The sequence below is a fragment of the Chiloscyllium punctatum genome, chromosome 2 (assembly GCF_047496795.1).
Source record: "Chiloscyllium punctatum isolate Juve2018m chromosome 2, sChiPun1.3, whole genome shotgun sequence".
Classification (NCBI taxonomy): domain Eukaryota; kingdom Metazoa; phylum Chordata; class Chondrichthyes; order Orectolobiformes; family Hemiscylliidae; genus Chiloscyllium; species Chiloscyllium punctatum.
In genome coordinates, this window is record NC_092740.1 from 124,205,627 (window position 1) to 124,224,393 (window position 18,767).

Here is an 18,767-nt window from a genome sequence, read left to right on the forward strand (position 1 = left end):
CCAAGAAGCTCTTGGCACAATCCTTCTGGCTAAAATGCATTTCACAGAAAAGATGTTTTGAAGGGATATCATGAGTAATTTGCAGTTTATTTTGATATGAACCATAAAAGAAACAAATACATATAGAACTTACACTGAGCAAATATGATGTACAAATTGTAAGGTGAGTCCTCTCAATTTTGCATTTGTATTGGCGCCAAACAGTCCATCATACACCACCTGTGAAAACAAGACTGTGAATCATTACTGTTTTAATAAATCTATATCCTCGCATAAATATAACACTTCTACATGTGCAGTGCATATTAACGTAGTGAAGAAAATAGGCAATGGGCCAATAATTTCCGAGTATTACAGTGTGATGCTTTGAGGCTCATTGTAGACCTTGTGACCATTCATCCAGTTACCCAAAAGCTGGATTTCTGAGTCTTACTTTTGGTTGGGACACTTGGCCTCTGGCTTTGTATTTAATGAATAGAGTGATTTTGAAAAGAGTGTAGGAAGGGAAGGTGTTTCCACTTGCTGGGAAATCTACAACCAGAGATCATAAATTTATACCAAACACTGAAAGATCTCATGCAGTGATAAGGCAAATAACACAGGATCAATCAATGTGCAAGGGAATGCTAGGCAAGTATATGAGAAAGCTAGGAAAAGAAATTTATAACAGAATTCACAGCACAGAAACAGGCCACTCGCAATTGTGCTCTGTTGCATTTATGCTCCACATAAGTTTTCTCCCACTCTACATCATTTAAACATGGCACCATATCTTTTTATTCCTTTGAAATCACAAAATGTCAACAGAAACTATGTAAATTTTTAACTTAGGAAATTAATCCCAATGGGAAGGATTAAAGCACATTACCATATAAAATTTCATCCACTGTCATAATGCCGGTTTCAAACATTTAAAGAAATTTAACTTAATGGAGTACTATAAACAGCTCTCCTCACTAATCTTTAAAACAGAAAAATCAAATCTGCAAACAGGCAAAAACTCTAACAAGTACAATCTCAATATGCATGTTGCAAGTGGATGCCTCTAATTCTGAACTGCACCATCTATTCATTCATTTGATTCTGTATACAGAACTCCATCGAAGAAGTATATAAGAAATGGGAAGATGGAGGAGTAGGCTAATCTAAACATAATATTCTGAGAGAGGATGGAATTGTTCTTATTTCTGGACCAATGTATAACATCCCTCAAAAGTTGTTAGGTGGCACTCAATCATAACAAATACACAATAGTATCCGAATGAAGTATGAAGTAGTGAGGGAAGAACTCTCCAACAAAAATGTTGATTCCACATACCCCTTTAATTGGTAATAATGTGTAGTGCATGAGAAAATGTAAACTCTAGGATGGCACTTCATCAATTTAAAGATAAAATGGCAATCATAAATAATTAGAGAATCCCTACAGTGTGGAAACAGGCCCTTTGGTCCAACAAATGTATACCGACCTTCCAAAGAGTAACCCATCCAGACCCATTTCATTAACCTACTAGTCTACATTTACCCCTGACTAATGCACCTAACATACACATCCCTGAACACTATGGTCAATTTAGCATGGTCAATTCATTAGTGAATGTGAAAAACTCCACATTTGGATTCAATGGTATTAGAGTTCTGCTGAAGCATGTTCAAACTTGAGCTTAAGCATTCACAACTGGATGAAAGTGACCCAGATGGAAAGTAGCAATGCGTATGCACCTGTATGCTGGCTGGGAATGTCTCTGCAGCCTGTCGGGAGCGTAACAAGTGAGGGAGAATCTTCAGTTTAACCCGGGTGCTAACTGGTTCTCGTTTTAGTTCAGGTTTCATCACTGCTCCCTGCAAAAGATTTACACACATTTCTAATAAAGTAATGAAAATTGCAAAATCAAACAAACACCAACAAACTTTTATAAATATGTAGGAGTATTATACACCCACACAGAGACTAATAACATTTAAAAAGTAATTCAAACATGCAGTTAATGGACTGAAAGGATCACATGACAAGATAATAAGTGTTAAGACTTTTACTGAAACAAAAACTAGGAGCAGCAGTGAATAAACAATATTTCAGTACACAATTATTACTACAGAATAAAATTCAACCATTTAACTTTTAAAACAATCAAAAATCCTCTGTCATTCAAATTTTGCTGCCCGTTTCAGGACACATCATTCTCCAGAAACCAGTCCAAAGCCTTTCCCAACTGTATTGCCTTCTGCAATCATGTAACTTCTAATCCTCAAACTTCCAGCTTTGTTTGAAATACTCATGAACTTGGTTGTTTTAATCCAAGTACCAGTATTCAGCTCATCCCTTCTTTTTGAAGCAAAATTCTTTCACAGGATGTGGCTGTCCCTAATTTCCCTCAGAAGGCAGTGCCTGCTTGAACCACTGCAGTCCATGTATGTAAGTACTCTCACTGTGCTGAGAGGAAGGGAATTCCAGGATTTTGATCGGGGCACAGTAATGGAATTACACTGGAGTTCAGGATGGTGTGTGACTTGGAGGTAAACTTGCAGGTGGTGATAATTCCATGCATTTGATGCTTCTCCCCCTCTCGGTGGTAGAGGTCATGGATTTGGAAGGTTTTTCTGAAGGAGCTTTGTTGAGACATGAACCATATTGCGTCCATCTCTCTTCTCAATCTCTTGGATTCTTTTAAACATATTGTGTGAATTTCTGTAATATTTTAGCAAAACCTGTACCTAATTTCATAATTGCTTTGCTATGGACCCTTCCCCTCCCATTGTCATGGCAATATGGATTACATGGCCTTGTTCCCAGGTTGAAATTTTAATTAGCTGTCTCCCAGACACCCAATCTCATTTTAACTTGGAATTAAACAGATTGTTTAAAGCATAACTGCATATAAAATCTGACATTCCAAACATCTCATTGGGATTTGGAAACGAATAGTTTAACAACCACCAGAAAAGCAGCTCTGGTCATATTTTACAGATGTGAATATTTTGCATCTGCTCCTCAGTAAAACATACTGGAACTCCCTGTAAGCTTTAACTAAGAACCACTACCACCGCACCCAACTGCTTCACTTGTTTTTGGGCACAATTCATAATAGATCTCCTTCATTTCTACAATTTGCTTTAAATAGATAGCTCTAAAACACGTGCAGTGTGTAAAGCAGCTCCTGAAATACATCAATACCCGGGCCTGAAAACAGGAGATTTCTAACCAAATGTTGGACCTTTATGTAACAGCACTGAAGGTCTGAGCCAAATTATTAATTGAAAGTTCTGGTGACAGAAGGAAGCAGCTCTTTAAAAAATTCTTTTCCTCTGCTGCAGTTACTAACTGATGTTGCTATATAATTCTATCAGCACAATTGTCCTCTAGTGATTTCCAAACAGAGTATGCATTCCCAGCTTGAAATACACAGACAACCATAAGTTTTGAACGTGGTTACTTGGCAGTGATTAAGATCAGGAATTGATATCACTTCTCCCTTCCCGAGAATAACTGTAGAAATCCTGTACCATTCAAATTGAAATCAGCTGATGTGGGACATTCCAAATAGGATCCATATATCCTGACGTTGTGCAATTATCCTCTAAGATGCACATATCCAATACCATTGCAATCATTTAGTTTGAGAACATTCCAAAATTTGGTTGAGAGAAATAATCTACAATCACCAGGACTCTCAGATATTAAACAACGATATTTGGATACTTTGGACAGCTCCTCTATCATTCCAACTTTGCACTAATCATGGTACATTTTGAAAAGTAAAGCATTTACAAACAACAATTTACAAAACATTCCTCGGAGTGACTATCATTTCTGTCCAGAAATATTAAACCAACAAAAGCAAACCTCCAGTTTTTAACTTCACAACTTGTGTAGGTGAATTAGATGATTTCATTTGTGTGACAATTCGCTAGAATGACAGCAGACAGCAAGTAGCTGGAGATTGATTGTTAACCTACAGCTCCCTACCAGCACTGGTCAGAACTTTCAGGAGAGAAAACAGGAGGAGGGAAGAAAGAACACTAACCACTGACAGTGCTAAATAGACATCGATGGCTAGCAAAATACGTTGTGAACTGAAGCTGTTCAAAACAAGCCAGTGTAGTTATACAGACAGTTACTGATTAGAGAGAGAGACATGGTGCTGAAGCTTTTCATCTTACAAGCACAAGTGCAAAAATGCAAATTTCAAACAATCATTACAGTTTAAAATGCAAGAGAAAAGATGCTAAGTTGGCAGTTTGTCTTTGTTAACCAGTTTACGACCAACTTGTTCCTTTGAGGATGAAAGATAAGGATAGCAAGATTTAGGAATCTAGGATGATAAAGTATTGAAAGGTTAGTCAAAATAAAAAAAAATCAAATGTAAGGTTTAGGAAACTGAAATCAAAACAAAACCCTTGAGAAATATAAAGGATGTAGAAAAGAATTTAAACACCAAATTAGGAGGACTAGAAAGGTCCATGAAATTGTCCTTGATAAGTAGGATTAAGGGGAATCCCAAGGCATTTTACAATTCTATTAGGAGCAAGAGGATAACTCGGGAAATAATAGGTCCACTCAGGGACAAAGGATGGCATTTATGCGTGGAACCAGAGGAAGTGAACATGGTCCTTAATGAGTACTTTTCATCCATATTCACCGAGAAGGACAGTGATGAGGTAAGATTAGGGAGGAGGTGGTGCTGGGTGTCTTGAAAAATATTAAGGTGGATAAGCCCCCTCGGCCTGATGGGATCCATCTCAGAAAAAGGTCATAGTGGAGATTGCTGAGGCTTTGACAGAGATCTTGGTATTCTCTTTAACCACAGGTGAGGTTCAAGAAGATCAGAAAATAGAAAATGTTGCTCTCTCCTTTACGAAAGGAAACAGGGTTAATCCGGGAGATTCTAGGCAAGTGAGTCTTACATCAGTGGTAGGGAAATTATTAGGGACAGGATTTACTTGAATTGGAAAAGAATGGACTTATTAGGGAGAGTCAGCATTGCTTTATGCAGGGGAGGTCTTGTCTCACAAACAGGAGTTTTTTGAGGACATGAAGATAATGATTGATGAAGGTAGGGCAGCAGATGTTGCCTACGAGGACTTTACTAAAGCATTTGACAAAGTCCTTCATGATAGGTTGGCCCAGAAGATTAAGTTACCTGGGGTCCATTTTAAGTTGGAAAATTGATACAAAATTGTCTTTGGTCACAGAGGGAAGAATATTTTTCTGACTGGAGCTCTGTAACCAGTGGTGTTCTGCAAAGATAAGTGCTGGGACCTCTTTTGTTTGTACTTTATTTAAATGATTTGAATGAAAATGCAGGTAGTCTGATTAGTCAGTTTGCCGACACAATAATTGATGGAGTTGTGGATAGTGAGGAAGGTTTTCAAAGGATGCAGCAGGATATAGATCAATTGGAAAGTTGGACAAAGAAATAGCAGATAGAGTTCTAAGTTATGTCATAGAGTCATAGAAATGTACAAAACAGGAATACATCCTTTGGTCCAACAAGTCCATGCCTACCAGATATCCTAAAATAAGCTAGTCCCATCTGCCAGCATTTGACCCATATTCCTTTAAACCCTTCCTATTCATTAACCCATCCAGATACCTTATAAATGTTGTAATTGTACCAGCCTCCACCACTTCCTCTGGCAGTTCATTCCATGCATGCACAGCCCCTTTTGTGAAAATGTTGCACCTTAGGTCCCTTTTAAAACTTTCCCTTTTCACCTTAAACCTATGCCCTCTGAGTCTAGACTTCTCCCACTCTATTTACCTTATTGATGCCCCTAATGATTTTATAAACGTGTATAAAGGTCACCCCTCCGCCTCCAATGCTCCAGAGAAAACAGCCCCAGCCTATTGAGTCTATATCTATAGCTCAAACCGTCCAACCTTGGTAACATCCATGTAAATCTTTTCTGAACTCTTTCAAGTTTTACAACACTCTCCCTATAGGAGGGAGACCAGAATTGCAAACAATATTCCAAAAGTAGCCTAACTAATATCCTGTATAGCTGCAACATGACCTCCCAACTCCTAACTCAATACTCTGACCAATAAAGGAAAGCATAGCAAACACATTCTTCAATGTCCTAACCATCTGTGCCTCCATTTTTAATGAACTATATACCTGCACTCCAAGGTCCCTTTGTTCAGCAACACTCCCCGGGACCTTACCATTAAGTATATAAGCCCTGCCTGAATTGCCTTTCCAAAATGCAGCACATTTATCTAAATTAAATTCCATCTGCCACTCCTTGGCCTATTGGGCCATCTGACCGAGATCCCGCTGCATTCTGAGGTGACCTTCGTCACTGTCCACTACACCTTCAATTTTGGTATCATCTGTAAACTTACTAACTATACCTCCTATTTACACATCTGAGTTCATATAAATGACAAAATGCAGTGGACCCAGAACCGATCCTTGAGGTACACAACTGGTCACAAGCCTTCAGTCTGAAAAGCAACGCTCCACCACCACCCTAACTTCTAACCAGTTCTGTATAGTGTCATGATGATTTGAGGTGATAAAATCAAAGAGGAAAGTATACAGTTAATGGCAAGACTCATAGGAGCACTGATATACAGAGGGATCTTGGGGTCAAGTTCATAGCTCCCTGAAAATGGTAACACAAGCAAATAAGGGAGTAAGGGTGGCCTGTGGCATGCTTGCCTTCATTGGTTGGAGCACTAAGAATAAAGCTAGCAAGTCAAATGTGGCTGCATAGGATTTTAGTTCAACCACCTTTGGTGTAGTGGTTGCAGTTCTGGTCACCACACCGTAGGAAGGATGTGGAGGCTCTGAAGAGGAAGCGATATAGGTTAACCAGGATCTGCCTGGACGGGAGGTATTAGTTGTAAGGAGAGTTTGACAAACCTGGATTGTTTTGCAAGAGCATCAGAGGCTGAGGGATAGTCTCAGAGTAGGATATAAAATTATAAGAGGTGTGCATAGGGTGAATAATTGGGAGTCTTTTTCCCAGCTTCAGAACTGCTCTGAGAAAGGGTCACTGAACCTAAAATGCAAACTCTGATTTCTCTGCACAACTGCTGCCAGACCTGCTGAGCTTTTCCAGCAACTTGTTTTTGTTAGAAATGTCAATTACTTAGGGCATAAGTTTAAGGAGAGAGTGGAAAACTTAAGGGAGATGGACAAGAAAGGTTTTTTTTAAATATGGGGTGGTAGGTGCTGGGAACATACTACCAGGAGAGATGATAGAAGTAGAAATGCTAGTAAAGTTTAAGAGGAGTTTAAACAGACACATGAACAGGCAAGAAATACAGGGATATGAACCATGTGCAGACAGATAGAATTAGCTTTGGATGCCATTGTGGTCAGCACTGATATGCCAAAGGACCTGCTTTTATGTTTTACTGTTCTATGATTGGATGGGCTCTGCCATGGGGAAAGCAATAGCTCTGTCCATTTTTTAAACTGTATTTATTTGTGCAGCTTATTTCTCATTTCATCACTCCTTTGGGCTGGACTGATGAGGTGGAATAGAACAATCTTACACTCATCACCAAGATTAGTGAATTCATTCAGACACTATCTAACAAATCGTAAGAAATCAATGTTGTTGTGTTCTTTTATGAAAGTGCTGCATTCTTTTATGGTTGCCAACTAAATGGGCTTTGATGCATTTAATACAAATTTATAAAAATATTGAATACTCAGTTCAAGAGTTTTCAACTTTACAGGATGCATGGTACAGTATTTAGGAAAGATAAAGCAGCACACTAAACAAACATACCTCTTTTGTTTTCAGTGGTATGTCCCCCAGATAAATCTTGTAGAGTTTATTGACAATAATAGGATTGTTCCAGTCAATTATACTGTGAAAACATTACAAAATTAAGTTTCACATTTTTACAACTATTTGTGTCATTTCTACCACTTTGCATTAAAAATAATCTTGGGAGATTCAACTAGCTGTCAGTGCAGCTTGTTAAAAGAATTAGAATAAAATTATCACTGGCTATACCCATGCAAATTAGGAAATTAGGAAACAAAACCAGAAGTAGCCTATAAAATCCCTTGAAGGAGAAGAAAATGGGGACTGCAAATGCTGGAGATCAGAGTACAGTGTGTGGTGCTGGAAAAGCAGGCGGCTGAAAAGAAGGCACAGCTGGTCAGGCAGCATTCGAGGAGCAGGAGAATCGACAATGAAGGGCTTATTGCCCAAAACGTCGATTCTCCTGCTCCTAGGATGCTGCCTGACCAGCTGTGCCTTTCCAGCACCACACTCTTGACTATACAATCCCTTTCCCTACTCCATCATTCAACAGGATTACAGCTCGTCTTCTACCTCAATTCCCTTTCCATACACTATTCCCATATTCCCAATGCTTTTAATACTTAGAAATCTATCAATCTCTGTCTTAGCATACTTGTTTATGCTAACCTTTCCTTTTTACAACCATTGAAGTTTTTACAGTTTTGTTTTATGTTTTTCACTAGTTTACTTTAATATTTAATTTATCTTTTTTCAGCTTCTTGGTCTACCTTTGTTATTCTAAAATGCTTCCAAACTTGTTTGGCAACTTTAGAAGTGTCCGTCTTTGATCTAATGAATTTTTAACATTTATCATTGGCCACAGTTAGATGACGTTCCCACTTATATTTCTGTGCCTCAGAGAAGATTGCATTTGTTCTAAATCATAGATTAATTTTTAAAATATTAACCACAGCCTCCCATCGAAACTTCTCAATCTATTAAAACCAACTTGTCTCTCATGTCTTTAAAGTTCTGCTGCTTAGATTTAAGACCCTAGTTTAGGATTACATCACTTTCACATTTAATGGAATGACCTATCATATTATGATGACTCGACATAAAAGATTCCTTTACACCAAAGCTATTAATTAGCCTTTTCTCATTGCATAATACTAGATCTAACATAACCTGTTCTCTGGATGATACCTCAATGTACTGTTCCAGAAAACAGTCGCATATCTATTCCAGGAATTCACCCTCCACAGCATTAATGCTGATTAGATTTACCAAGTCTGTATGTGGATTGGTGCCAACTGTAATTATTGTATTACACCTTTTACATGTATTTGCAATTTCTTCATTTATACCATTCTCTACTTTGCCACTATCATTTGGTGATCTGTCAATATCTCCCATCAATGTTAACTGTCCCTTACAAAAACAGAAATTGCTGGAAAAGCTCATCAGATCTGGCAGTATTTGTGGACAGAAATCAGAATTAACGTTTTGGATCGAGCTACCCTTCCTCCACTCGACGCAAAATGTTAACTCTTGATTTCTCCACATATGCTACCAGACATGCTGAGCTTTTCCAGCAATTTCTATTTTTGTTCTGATTTACCACATTTTGTAGTTCTTTTTATTTAGCTGTCCCTTAATGTTTCTTAACTCCACCTAAACAGATTTCACTTCTTGATCTTCTAATCCAAGATCCTCTATCATTTCCATACTGATCTAATCCTTTACTAACAGTACTAACTCACCTTTTTTATCCTGCCCATTTTGAATGCCAAATACCCGTAAATGTTCAGTTTCCAACTTTGACCAGCTTGCAGCCATGTCTCTGTCACTGTCATTCAACCATAATCGTTTAATTATGGAAAATTAACTAATTTGCTGTAAACTCAGACAGAATGAGTTTTGTTATGCCTTCACATTTTTCAGTATTTTGATCATATTTATTTCTATCGCTTTCTGATTTCACTTGCTATTTTCCTTCCTATCATCAGCAATTTGTTTTACTCTCTGAATTCTCTCTGAGGTTTCCAACACTTTGCCAAGCTAGTTTACACACTCCCTGTGCAGCACTACCAAATCTTCCAGCAAGGAAATTGGCCCCAACTCACTGAGGTACAAACTTTCTACAATGTAGTTACAACTGTCTCAGAACTTGTCCTAGTGCCTCAGAAATCTAAAGTCCTTCCTTCTGCATTATCGCTCCAGGCTTGTGGTCACTTGATCTATCTTATTTCTGTACTCAACGAATGTAATAACTATTGTGAAGAGGGCAGTATGCTTTGACATGATTCAAGAATGTTTTGCATTTTTAAATTATTCAGTTTATAAACAAGGCATTATGCAATTAAAGTTTATCGTACAAAATCAAATTACGTTAAGACAACACAGCAGTTGCAAAAACTGCCATTGTCAGCTTTTGATCTATTGTTTATGCTGTGCTACATTACCGATGCAAAGAATAAGGACATAGCTAAAAAAGTTGACCAGTCTGTATCTGACACACTGCATCATGTACAATAAACTGAACCACCATTCTCCACCCACTGGATTACTAAACTTAACTTTTGTGGTGCTCATTCAGTTCTAATTTACTGCACCTCTGATTTCCATCACTCTACCAATGGAGACCAATTAACTAGGCCTTGATCTCTAGAACTCCCTCTGTAAACCAGTCCTGTCTCTCCTCCTTTAAGAGGCTTTTGAAAAACTTCCCTCTTTGATCAAGCTTTTGGCAACCTGCCATAAAATCTCCGAGTGTCACATTTTGTTTGATAACACTCCTAATGATGTTCCTCAGGAAGCATTACAACATAAAAGGTTCTTCGTAAATGTAAGTCATTTTGTTTAGATCCGGCTCTAGAGTGCAGACTGGCTTCTCAGAGATAAACCAAAATTGGGATCGTGCACACAAGCTGCAACATCCTTGCTTTTAGCCAACTTTAGAATGGTATTGATAACAAGCTGAACACGCTCTTGAAGCAGTGATCGTGGACAACTTGTCCAGACAGAAGATGAAGAAAAAAAAATAGTTGTACACTTGTAGCCCATTACAAAAAAAAGTAGATGACTTTCAGACATCAACTTAATTTTTATCAAATGAAGCTAGATAAACATACAGGTACTCAAAAGAGTTGATATTAGGTATCAAGTCTAAAAGACTTTGAAAGGTCTAAGTGCTATTTCTTACCTTTGCATGCTTTTCACCTCCATATCTGCAGCGGTTGCTACGCTGTGCCGAGTATCACTTGATGCTACCACAAGGTGAACAATTGCTTCATTTTCTGGTATATGTTCCGCTTGAATGAACTTCACAATTCCCAATTTGCACTATGTTCAGATATTAATTAGGATTAATAAACTGTTTTCCTTCCAATCCTCAAACCATTTCAAAAAACGACAAGGTTATCATGTTTAATAAGATTGTCAATATTTAATTGCTCAATCTCAGAAAGTGAAAATCGCCATAATCCCAGAGGACCACAGGCTGTTCTCTCATTAGAGAGAGTTTAAACTGTGGGTCACCACACCTTGGGTGAAGAGCATGATTCAGAATTCAGGGCATTCATGGTGACTTCAGCTAATACAGGGATTGAACCAGAGCTCTTGTGCTAACTAAACACTCTAAAGTAAAAGCTATTCATATTAATGTTTTAAAACTGTATACCTATATTACTAAAAGTCTGATGTCTGCCCCAACGTCCTCTCTGTACCACTGAACTCTTTCTTGTCATGCTTCCACCATATTTTCTGTTAATTCTCCTTCATTCTCTCATCCCTACCAGGTTAGGAACTCCTGTTCCACTTCTATAACTGAAATAACACACATAGTTGTTGTTCCATTACTTGGCACAACCCTTGCAACTATATCTTAACCTTTTTAGAGTTTATCTTTTCTTGCAGGTAGATTTAATTATTTATAATTTATTGGTACATTATAATTTAAATAGATTATATATTTAGACACTGTTCCTCCTACTCCCAATCTTCCCGCACACTCTAATTTTGTGCACTTGAACCAGCTTTCTTCCCAGCAGGAATTAAACTGAATTAAGTAAAAATAAAATCTACAATAAAGATTAGTATCAGTAATAGAGACTCCGTAACCATTGAATTATCTTTAAAACCTAACTGATTCACAAATGTACTTTTAGGGAAGGAAATCTGCTGTCCTTATAATATCTAGCTTTTGTGTGACTCCACAACAACATGGATAACCGAAATGGCCTTATCAAACCACTCAGTGGATTTTCAAAGTGACTCACCACCACTTTGCAATTGGTAATAAATATTGCCATCAGCAATGAACCACTCTCAATAATAAACTTTTAAAACAATCAGCATTGTGTAACATTTCAGCTTCTGTTGGGGAAGATGCCTAAGCATCTCCCACATCGAATGCAGACTCAGGAATTTATAATGGAAACAAATGACAGACTAGATAACTTTATATGCAGACTGAACTACAGGCGTACGTTTTGGTCTAATTATCCCCCGCCTTTTAATGGGGGCTAATTATAAGAAGATTGTAGACCCTTGAAATCAATAGCAATCATACATTTGCATTCAGGTTGCTGCTAATTCTAAGATCATCATGGGCAATCAAATCCCAACAACTAACCAATTTTTTTCTGACTGCTGTATTGCACTTGTCATAAATGGAAAGGCATCAGATATTTAATTTGAGGTTGAGGACAAGTTATCCCATCTTTAAATGGGAAAATGTTCTGTTTAGCATTGCCAGACTTTACAGACATATGTTCAACTTTCTGGAAGGTAAATAACCAGACTGACTGGTTTGCAGATTGCTCCAGTTTTGCAAATGCATGTTACGAAGAGAAGGAAAGGAATCTCTGGAGACTTCTTTAGTTCCACTAACTTTATAGTCATAGAGATGTACAGCACGGAAACAGTCCCTTCGGTCCAACTCGTCCGTGCCAACCAGATATTCCAATCCAATCTAGTCCCAACTGCCAGCACCCGGCACATATCCCTCAAAACGCTTCCTATTCATATACCCAACCAGATGTCTTTTAAATGTTGCAATTGTACTAGCCTGCACCACTTCCTCTGGCAGCTCATTCCATACACATACCACCCTCTGCATGAAATAGTTGCCCCTTAGGTCTCTTTTATATCTTTCCCATCTCATCCTAAACCTATGCCCTCTAGTTCTGGACTCCCCCACCCCCAGGGAAAAGTTATGCATCCTATCCATGCCCCTCAAGATTTTATCAACCTCTATAAAGTCACCCCTCAGCCTCCGAAGCTCCAGGGACAACAGCCCCAGCCTATTTAACCTCTCCCTATAGTTCAAATCCTCCAACCCTGGCAACATCCTTGTAAATCTTTTCTGAACCCTTTCAAGTTTCATAACATCTTTCCGACAGGAAGGAGACCAGAATTGCATGCAATATTCCAACAGTGGCCTAACCAATGTCCTGTACAGCCATAACATGACCTCCCAACTCCTGTACTCAATACTCTGACCAATAGAAGGAAAGCATACCAGACACCTTCTTCACTATCCTACCTACTTGTAACTCCACTTTCAAGGAGCTATGAACCTGCACTCCAAGGTCTTTTTATTCGGCAACACTCCATAGGACCTTACCATTAAGTGTATAAATCCTGCTAAGATTTGCTTTCTCAAAATGCAGCACCTCACATTAATCTAAATTAAACTCCATCTGCCACTCCTCATCCCATTGGCCCATCTGATCAAGATCCCGTTATAATCTGAGATAACCTTTATAAATCAAATTTACTTCATAAATCAGTCAATAATTCAGCAGCATAAGTTGCAGTTATCCAGAATGTTTTAAATCAATTCCTCTGCTCTGTTAGTAAGGACTAGCAACACAATAACAAACAGAAATGTTATTTCTTTTTGGTGAGTAAACAGATTTAAAATGTGAAAAGGAATTTTTCAACCATAGCACATCTTATCTAATTTCAAATCATTGATTCACAAAATTGAAGGATTGGTTGTAATGCATATTCTATTAATGCTAACATATTTCAAGATTTATTAAATGATCAAAAATTAAAATACTTCATGCTGTAATTTAATTGATCATCACCACAAATTCTATTACCTGTTCCAGCTGTTCAGGCGTCCATGGGTTATCACCAACAACACGCTTGGCTGCATAGGAACTCATGCCAGGTGGTGGCTGAGCAATACCACCACTACTGACACCTTGTTGTGGGCTCTGGTTCGGACGATTTTGAGGCTCACTCAACACAAACCTAAAACAGGAACCAAATATAAAATGCAACAAAACCCACTTATTTCTAGTAGCATTGTTACAATACTTCTATCTACAATCATCATTGCAGAAGAACAACAAAGACCTATTTAAATTCAATAAGCAACTTTAACCATTTTACAAGATGTTCACTGATTTTAAAAAAAATTTCTACAAGCACATTTCAATGACAACTGGATTTCCCAATGCTTTTTTCCTATAGCTTATGTGGAGCCACTACGATAAATGCTCAACAAATTGGACTGTGCCCTCTTGTATCAAAACAAAACCCTCAAATTCTTCCCACCATACAATGCCTAAAATACAGGTCTTACAGCCCAATCAAACTCACAAACGTTTTGAGTGTGCCCACATAATACGCGGCAAAGATACTGAAGGCCACTGATCAATTGAGTGCAATAACCCAAACAAAATACCTGCTTCCAATATACATTCACATATCTGTACTATATATATATTGTCATACTGGGTCTAGCACAGAAAATGTCAGTTGATCTACTGGGACACTAATGGAGAACACAACTACAGCAATCCTACCTATGACCCAAAAGAGGTTTTCTTCTGCTCAAGAGAGCTTTTAGTTACAATGGAAATACAAGGGAATGAATAAAAGAGAATTACAGCAGTGGAGGCAATTCTGCTTATGTCTCTACTGACTCTTTGAAACAAGAGCTGCATTTAGCTTCATATCTTTGTTTTTTCCTATCATCCCTCATCCTTAAATGGCTGTTCAAATGCCTTTTAAAATTACTTTGAAATTAGCTTCCACTACACTCCAGACCACAGTGGCATTTCTAATTTTCCCTCCACCAATTCTGAATCAATGTCTTTTTGTTACAGACATGCTTGCCGGATAGAATTGGTTTCTTTCTATTTCACGAAAGCCTCTCAGCATCTTGAACAATCTCTATCAAATCTAGCAACCTTCTTCATTCCAAGAACTTTACCACCTCTCTTCTCAAATTCATTGCGTAAACCTTGGTAAAGCTCCTTTACACCACCTCCTCGACTTTACATCCTGAAGAATGATGCCCAAGATTGTCCATCTGAAGTCTAACAGCAGTAACAGAGCTGGGTCTCCAGATTTGATGCCAATTCAGAAAATCTCATTGTGTATCAGCAATGAAGATTCACACACCAGTTCTGTTGCTTGGACTGTGTGACAAGGAATATTGTCACGTGGAATTGAGAACCATAACTACCATTACTTCGTACAAAAAGACTGTGAAAGCACTATATTGTAGTAAATCTGACATCCATTTGATCCAACAATTTCTCCAAGCTTCCTGGTGACTAACAAAACAATTTAGCGAGAAACTGTTACTTATTACCAGGGTCCCTGTTTCTCCACCACTCAACAGCAGAAAGACATAATTTGCCATCAGCAGCATTCTCAAACTTGGAAATATATTTTTAAATTATCCTTCTCAGTAGCATTGTACAAGTATAATTGTGAAAAGAACTGACATGTTTAATTATGAGCCTAGTACTGAGTCAATTTAATCTTCTTTCAATGAATGAACCTATTCTTATGGATCAACTATGCCAAATAGCCTGCTTCTATGCTTAAATTCAGACTAATTACAGTGTTGAAAAACAATATTGTTCAAATGCAAGATATTGAAATATTTTGTAGAACCTAAGAAGAAAACAGAAGTTGTGGAGAATATGTCTTTGCTTTCTAGAACCGTACTAACAGACTTCATTCGGGTAGAAGGAAGAACCTTTATATACATACCCATAAGGCATCAATAAAACGTCCAACATAAAGTCTAACAACTGCTGAACAATTTTAGGTTTCTCCCCCAAGTTGAAAATTGATGTTCCTTTGGTTTTCTCTGGTGGATATTTCACGTGATACAATGCTGGAATTAGCAACTGCATTAAGCTAGAAGACAAAGATTTGATATCTTTTGCATTGTTACAAATCAGAAGTATAAAAGTTTACTTTTAAGGTGTAGCAAATGCATTTAAACTTTAAAAATTAGTGCAATATTTCAGTCTAACAGTTTTCAAATTTATTTTATAAAGCTCTTTGAAAAATGAAGATCTATCCATACTCTCTCACTCACGCAGACCCTCTTTCATAATCACACTCTCTCAGATACACACACATACACCCACCACACTCCTACCCACACATAGCACTGTCATTTCTATGTTTTAAAACTGCACAAAATTTAAATCTTACAAACTTGTAAGTTGTTTATTCTTGGTTAATGAACTATCATGTGGATTGCATTGACAAATTGAGTTTTTTGTCATGTGCATCATTACGGAGTTGTAACTACCAAAAATAAGATTATGTGGATTTACATCCTTGGCCATTTGTCAGTAGCTTATCAAACAAAGACACTATGAGAATTCAGCAGCTGATAAATACTGTTTGAATTGTTACAATAGTTAAAATGGACTACTACTATTGAATTTATATCAGTAGACTTTAATACAGTTGACTTGCATAAATTAAAAATGACTTTGAAAGGTCACTGACCGCAAGTGAGTGTTGTGATCACTTGACAAACTCCAGCAACCCACATGGAATGTCCAAAACTGGCACTACTAGAAATACTGTTTTAAACAGGGAGCACTGAAATCCAGTGAAGCACTAAGAGGTTTGCATCTTATTTTACTTGCAACTACATGATACATGTTCACATATTGGGAGCAGGTCATGTGTGAAGAGTTCAGTTTAAAAAAGGCAAGGCAGTTATACATGGAACACATGATGTGGAGGTGCTGGTGTTGGACTGAGGTGGACAAAGTCAAAAACCACACAACACCAGGTTATAGTCCAACAGGTTTATTTGGAAGTACTAACTTTCACAGCACTGTTGCTTCATCAGGTAGCTGTGGAGCAGGATCATGAGAACAGAAGTTATAGCAAAAGATCACAGTGTCATGCAATTGAAACAATATATTGAACAAGCCTAGATTATTGTGAAGTACTGTATCTTTTAGAATGGGTTGCAGGTTTCAGTTCATCAATATGTATATCTGTATCCCAATCTTGAGTCAGACTAGATCTATTTCCGAAGTAGGAATTTATAAAATGTTATATGGGCTGACTGCCTGTAGGTTGCGTGCTTTTTGAGCAAAATTAGATTGTACCTGCAAACACAATTCTGCAAATGCAAATTCATCCCATAGACTTGTGTGAGTGTGTGCACACTTGATAATGTGTGTGAGAGCCTCTAACAGAGTATAAGCCTGTGAGAGGATGTGTGCATGGTTGAGTGTGTGGGGGGGGTGTATGTGTGTATATCTGCGAGAGAGCCTGCATGAGTGAGTGAATATGTGTGTGAGAGAGCGAGCGAGAGCAAGAGCAAGAGCGAGAGTGAGAGAGAATGAGAGCGAGAGAGTGTATAGTGTAGTGAGGTCACCTCTAGTGTGACGTGAACCCAAGGTCCCAGTTGAGCCCATCCTCAGGGGTACTGAACTTGGCTATCAGCCTCTGCTCGGCCACTGTGTATTGTTGCATATCCCAAAGGAGGATGCTTATCCAAAGATCCGAAGCTGAATGTCCCTGTCCGCTGACGTATTCCCTGCCTGGGGGTGGGGGGATCATCCCTGTCTGACAATTGTTGCCCAGAGGTAAAAACAATGACTGCAGATGCTGAAAATCAAATACTGGATTAGTGGTGCTGGAAGAGCACAGCAGTTCCGGCAGCATCCAACGAGCAGCGAAATCAACGTTTCGGGCAAAAGCCGAAGGGCTTTTGCCCGAAACGTTGATTTCGCTGCTCATTGGATGCTGCCTGAACTGCTGTGCTCTTCCAGCACCACTAATCCAGTAATTGTTGCCCAGAGTCCATTCATCCGTTGTCATAGTGTATATTTGGTCTCGCCAATGTACCATGCCTCAGGGCATCCTTGCCTGCAGAGTGAGAGATAAATAATGTTGGTCGAGTCACATGAGAACCTGCTGTTTACGTGGTGGATGGTGCCCCCATGTGTAATGGAGGTAGCTGTGCTGACACTCTGATACGTCTTGCAGCGGTTGTCATGACAGGGTTGTACACTTTGTAGTCAATGTTGTCCTGAAGGCTGTGAAGTTTGCTGTGAAGAGTGGTCTGTTTAAGGTTTGGCGGTTGTTTAAAGATGAGAAGTGGAGACTTAGGGAAGGTCTTGGTGAGGTGCTCATCCTCATCGATAATGCGTTGCAAGCTACAAAAGAACATGGTGTAGTTTCTCTGCTTCTAGGAAGTATTGGACAACTAAGGGTACGCTATCGGTTGCGTCCCATGTCTGTTTCCTGAGGAGGTCACTACGGTCTCTCGCTGTGGCATATTGGAACTGGCAATCGATGAGTTGTGCTTCATACCCTGTTCTTATGAGGGCAGCCTTCAGCATCTTCAGATGTTCATCGCATTCCTCCTCATCTGAACAAATCCTGCACATGCATATGGCTTGTCCATGGTGGATGGCAATTTTAAATATTTTAGGGTGAAAGCTAGTGAAGTGCAGCATCGTGAGGTTAACCGTGGCTTTGCGATAGGGTGAGGTACTGAGGTGCCTGTCCTTGATGGAGACACATGTCCCCAAGAATGAGACAGATATTAAAGAGTAGTCCATGGTAAGTTTGATGGTGGGATGAAACCTGTTGATATCACTGTGCAGTTGTTTCAGTGACTCCTCACCACGAGTCCAGAGGAAGAAAATGTTGTCAATATACATGGTATGTGGTTAGTTGGAGGTCCTGTGCAGCAACGAAATCTTATTCAAACTTGTGCAAAAATTTAGTCTCCTTGTGTCTGGATAAAGAACTGC

General features: G+C 38.6%; 1 protein-coding gene across 1 annotated transcript in view; it reads right to left on the reverse strand.

Annotated features, from left to right (window-relative positions):
• The window catches only part of ecpas (Ecm29 proteasome adaptor and scaffold), a 111,455-nt gene that overhangs the window by 63,647 nt on the left and 29,041 nt on the right, over window positions 1-18,767 (reverse strand). The window contains exons 5-10 of the mRNA XM_072588108.1: window positions 15,736-15,885; window positions 13,824-13,977; window positions 10,916-11,055; window positions 7,747-7,828; window positions 1,723-1,842; window positions 134-219 (exon numbers count right to left, since the gene is read on the reverse strand). Of these exons, the coding sequence (XP_072444209.1) occupies window positions 134-219; window positions 1,723-1,842; window positions 7,747-7,828; window positions 10,916-11,055; window positions 13,824-13,977; window positions 15,736-15,885 (732 nt within the window). The remainder of the gene's footprint in view (window positions 1-133; window positions 220-1,722; window positions 1,843-7,746; window positions 7,829-10,915; window positions 11,056-13,823; window positions 13,978-15,735; window positions 15,886-18,767) is intronic.